Raw genomic sequence first — 5,952 nt, 5'->3', positions numbered from 1 at the left:
AACCCTATCAATGTAAATGTTGTATTACATGGAGATATTTCTCTACTTCCCCTCCCCAAGCTTTCAGCTATATTTCAACAACTCTTAACCTTCACTTGCCCTAGGGCGCTGGGTGTGCCCCGGCAAGTGATTGCATCAAACATGCAGATTAAAAGTAAACGACAATAATAATAATAATAATAATAATAATAATAATAATAATAATAATAATAATAATAATAATAATGATGATGATGATGATGATGATGATGATGATGATAATAATAATAATGATAATAAGCAGCCATCTATTTTATGTGGATTAAATGAAACTCTATGGCAAATACAATGATGAGCTTGAAGGCCTCTTACATATTCAGTGATGACATCGGGATGGAGTTTGATCATGGAAAGTGTGCCAAGGCCACTTTCCAGAAAGAGGAATTAAAGACCACGAATTCGGTCGTGTTTGATGCTGACACAGTTATAAAAGAACTTGAGTAAGAACAAACCTACAAACATCTCAGAATAAATGAAGACTCTGGCATTCAGCATACAAACATGAAAGAAAAGATGAGGAAGGAATGTTATAGGTAAATTCGAACAGTCCTGCAATCTGAGCCAAACGCACGTAACAAGGTGTTAGTCGTGAATTCCTTAGCAGTACCAGTTGTCACTTATGGCCACAATGAATTTTGATTATTCCAAGTGCTCCTACAAGCACTGGTATTGTAACCTCTTAAGAGGTCACAATTTTTCGATCTCAATTAACGAATCATATTTTCTGAGCTTGTCAAATTCAGTGAAATAAAGAAAATTGACAGAAAAACACGCAAGCTACTGAGGTGCACCACCCAAAGGAAGACGAGGATCGTCTTTACCTTCCCAGGGTCCAGTGAGGTCGAGGACTGATCCAATTTGAAGTCTCTTAAAAACCAACACTATTGGACTGGGCAAATATCTTGAAACAACACACGACCGGATGTTAATGTCCATTTAAAATTACGAGAGGAGGGAGAAGATTCATTCTGTCATAAAGGAGAGCAAAATATTTGTTTTGGTCTTGCACACCAATATCCATCCTGAAAGGAGTGCGGCAGCTGCTGTTACAAAGACGGTGAGGTTAATGGCAAAGAAAAAAGCGCACGAGCAATTAGCTGGTCGGTGGGAGCAGAGACCTCTGCACAGAAAATATGTGGCCCGTAGCAAGCAAGCTGATGTAGAGCAGAAGCACATCCATCAGTGGCTACGGAACTCAAGGTTAAAGCCAGAGGACAAAGGCTTCATCTTAGCTGCTCAAAAGCAAATCTTTTTGATCCAGAACTACCTAACCAATGTTATGAAAAATTAAGTAGATCCAAAATGATGTGATTGAAATAGTGGACCACCAAATCTCTGGATGTAAAGTTTTAGCACCAATAGAGTATAAATCAAGACAGGGCAGAGTTGGCCAATATCTACACTGGTTAATGTTTCGGCATTATAAAATCAAAAGCTGACAAGTGATATAATCATCACCCTGAGACTGTAACTGAGGGAGGAAATGTAACGATTCTTTGGAACTTTCCAGTACATACAAACTGAACCATCAAAGCAAATAAACCGGATATTGTTGTGAAAGACCAAAACAATAAACATTGTTTACTGATCAACAAGAATATTCGTTGTGATCATAATGTCTCGGCGAAAGAATTTGACAAGCTCAGAAAATATGATTCACTAATTGAGACCGAAAAATGGTGACCTCTCAGGAGGTTACAATACCAGTGTTTGTAGGAGCACTTGGAATAATCAAAAAAGGAACTGAAAATCTTTTGAGAATGATCCCTGACTTACCATGCCTGCAGAAAGTACAAGAGATCGTCTTAACTGGTAAGTCACACGTATTGAGAAGAGCATTGTCGCTATGAGAACGATTAATACCAATGTATTTTTATACTTTTATTTCTTATTTCCTTTTTCGGATAATTTCATTTCATTTTGAAAATGAACAATCAGGTGTGTTTAGTTTAATGGCCTATCAATGTATATACAGTGAGGAATTTTGGACCAAGGAGTCGGGAAGACACTCGGGAAGAAATAGAAAAAAATTGAAAGAATAAAATATAATATATTATTATTATTATCATCATCATCATCATCATCATCATCATCATTATTATTATTATTATTATTATTATTATTATTATTATTATTATTATTATTATTATTATTATTATTATTATTATTATTATTATTATTATTATTATTATTATTATTATACATTCTGCGATTTTTTATATCAGATATTTGAACAGAAAGCTCCATAGGATTTTTATAAATAAATATACATATATCTATTTATAAACGAAATACTTATAAAAAACATTTTTTCCCTCGATCTATCTATAAGCATTTGTTCTGAGTTAACTCGGTGTTATAAAATATTACCCTGAAAAACCGTTGTGAATCTACATCCAAATGTGTTATGAACACCCACTATAGGAGATGCAAATATCCACAATGATGAAACGTGTGTAGGGAAAGAATAGCATAAACTGTATGTAGAGTTCATAATTTTTTTCATTATATTTCCTCTACATTTAAGTACAGTAGTAACCACATTACTTTACTGGAAGTAGATTGGATGTTGATACTCTAAGTGGAACTCTAAATTTACCAGCAGCAGTTGTACGTTTAAACGTACACACAGAAACTCATATGTGTGCGTGTATGCATGTATGCATGTATTTATGTATGCATATACATACATATAAACATACATAGATACATATATATATATATATATATATATATATATAATATATATATATATATATATATATATATATATATATATATAAATATGTATGCTTGCATGCATATATAGACATATATTAATATATAATTGTGGGTGGGTAGGGGGTGCAGTTGCCTCGTGCTTCAAACGGTACTCGGTTTGTTCGGTTCTACTTTAAATGTGGTTTTAGTTCTGGTCTTGGTGGATTCTGTTTTTGTTTTGTTTTGTTTTGTTTGTTTGATGTTTTTTCATTCTTATTATTTTTAATGTGAAACGTACGATTACTTTAACGTTGCGATCCATGCACAAGGTTGTGTACATTTGAAAGAGATGTTCTTCGTTGAGAAATCAAGCTTTGACTCCAAGTCTCTTAAGGCTGATGAAATATATCAAAACTTGTATGTCATGTAAAACATTTTGCAAATTAAATTTTGCTTGAATGAACAAGCAGCAATAACTGCTGCCGAGAATCAAACAAAATTTAGTTGATACATTTTTATGTTTCTTTCTTAAATGATTCTGCGTTATGCGATGGTATTTTTAAAATCATTTAACAAACAAGAAGCATTATATAAATCAATAAATTTGATTCTCGATGTCAGTTATTGGCTCTTTTTCATTCAAGCAAAATTTAATTTGTAAAATATTCTATCTTTCAATATATAAGTGTTCACGTATTTCTATGAGGTTTATTTTATTCTGTATACTCAGATTAGGTTGTCTAACTTATAAGGCAGTGTATAATCGCCTGTGTGTATGAGTGAAAGAACCACAGGGATGTTTCTGATTGATACATACACATGTGATAGGCTTTCACGTATGTAATAAAATAGGCTGAAAAAGTTAACTGAGCTTATCCAGACAATTAGCTGACAAAAACTCCCTTTCAGAGTGTTTAAAATCTAAAACCAACAATCAAAGGATATAATTTCCATAAGATCAGCTAACCAAAAATTTCGGAAAACTATGATGTTGCAAAGAAAAATGGATTTATCTTTAGAGCGAATTGGTGAAAACAATGGTCATATTTCGGATATATGGAGTAAGAAGTGATCAGTATTTAGGTAAATAGAGAATGTGAATATTATGAAGGAAAGAAAAGACTGCAAAATTGCGTTTTATTTTCTAAACAAATATGCGATAGAGTCTCACATATATGAACTGGTTCCATCTTGCAGTTAGAAGATAAATATCCCACCTGGGTGGGGGTTAAAATCTATTAAAGCGATTTTTTTGTCTCTCGCTACTCTATTATATATGAGTCCCTCCCGTATATGTATTTACTATGCAGAACATTCTTTTGATGCTCTTACTTTCAGCTATATTGTTCATATTCGTAATATGAAATACAACGTACTATATAAAATATATACTACCCAACCATATATTGAAACTATCAGGTACATTTCATCACACTATACGCTAGTTTCTTTGGGTTTTTCCTTTTAATTCCGTTCAACAGTTTCGAAAATGAATCTCGAATATCAAACCAGAAAGGATCAAAACAGTAGATCTTTCTAGAAATTAAAATTAAAATACTAAATTAATTTCAAAATGGAAAGGGTTCGATAGAAACTACGAAGTTAATATTAATGAAATTATTATTAATGAAGTTAATATTAATGAAATAAATGTTAAACCAATTTAAAGAGACGATGAAAAAATATTGGAAACTGAATAATTATAGGCTCTTCAATAAATTCTAAACACACATCGTATATATCTCGAAATATTACAGAAGCAATGGAAAAATTATACAATTCTGGATAAATGATAAAATTCCAAAAGGATTTCCTATAGACAGCTTTATTTTGTAACAAAAAGCTGTAAGAAATTTTCTTCAAATCAACATTATAAATCAAACACCTAATGAACTACGGTATGGATCTTCAGGCAGTTACGAGTGGTTAGAAAACTTTTAAATCGAAGCTTCTTATATAATATCATAGAGTCTGGAAAAAGTGGATCAAACGACAAGTAAACTGCTAAAACATTTGTGCTACAATTAACTAAATTAATCGAATATATATTTTAAACGAGTTTGTAAAGTTGATGAAACCGGTCTGTTCTCGATGAGAATACCAATCAGAACTTTTTTCCAGGAATGGAGGAAATAGTGGGTTGAAAACCTCTACAAACCGAATCACATTATTATGTTGTAATGAATGTTTCATGAAATCATTAGAGAGTATTAGGGTTCTTAATCCACATACACTAAGAGGATTTACTAAAAACACTCTCCCATTTCACTGACACGCAAATAAAGCGATCATGGATTACTGCTGCAATATTTAAAAGAGGTATTACCAATTCTCTTTTCTGAGTTGAAATTTGTAGAAAACAAAATATGATCTTAAATTTTTTATTGTTAATCTATAACGCCCCATCACGTCTCTGCAATTTGAATATCCTAACGTTTAAGATACGTTAAATAAAGACTTGATTTGTAATGTTGAGGTAAATTATATTGCACAATGATATGGAACAAAACAAGTTTAGTATTTCAGAAAATTAATATTCTACACTCTATGGAAATAATTACAGCAGCAATTCGGAAAATTAAAACACCTTAAATTGACATTTTAAGTGCATTTTGTTTAGAATAATTCTGATTGTAAGAATATTTAAAATTCAAAAATAGTTGAGGGATTGGATGAATTAGTTATCGTATGAAACTGTGGAACAATGTAGCATGAAATGAAGGAAGAAGATTTATTTGAAGTGTTCACCATGATTCCAAGCAGCGAAAGCAAGATTGATGTTAATGAACTATAGTCACTGATTACTACTGGAATTGTAAAAGAAGGGCTACAAATGGCAAGAACTCTGGAATCTCGTATCATTAATAACGATTTTAATAGGGAAGGTAGTGTGAAATTTCAAGTAGCAAAAAGAGAGGCATTGTATAGCGACATAAATCTTTTTACTGATTTGAAAAACAATGTAAGCAGCCAGAAATCGGATTTCATAAAACGGTCGACGGTATAAGAAGAAGCAAGAAGTGATAGGAATGATGCTGATAGTTTTACAGCCAACGAAAAAATCAAAAACAAAAAACTGCTTTAATAACTTCAAATAAAAACCACAATCAATAAAATAAGCACTGCATACAAAGGCCATATTGCCGCATGAAAATTGAATTCTTTTATCTTCATTCAAATAAATAATTGTTTGAATTTTTAAAAAATAATTAT

At 31.8% G+C, this 5,952-nt stretch overlaps 1 protein-coding gene across 1 annotated transcript in view; it reads left to right on the top strand.

The window, feature by feature from the left end:
* Nucleotides 1–327: 327 nt before the first annotated feature.
* The window catches only part of LOC115225859 (histone-lysine N-methyltransferase SETMAR-like), a 10,459-nt gene continuing 4,834 nt past the window's right edge, over nucleotides 328–5,952 (top strand). The window contains exon 1 of the mRNA XM_029796853.1: nucleotides 328–479. Coding sequence (XP_029652713.1) covers nucleotides 328–479 — 152 coding nt within the window. The remainder of the gene's footprint in view (nucleotides 480–5,952) is intronic.

The sequence above is a fragment of the Octopus sinensis genome, linkage group LG2 (genome assembly GCF_006345805.1).
Source record: "Octopus sinensis linkage group LG2, ASM634580v1, whole genome shotgun sequence".
Lineage (NCBI taxonomy): Eukaryota > Metazoa > Mollusca > Cephalopoda > Octopoda > Octopodidae > Octopus > Octopus sinensis.
The sequence above is the reverse complement of the archived record's forward strand: the minus strand, read 5'-3'. Positions and strand labels throughout refer to the sequence as shown.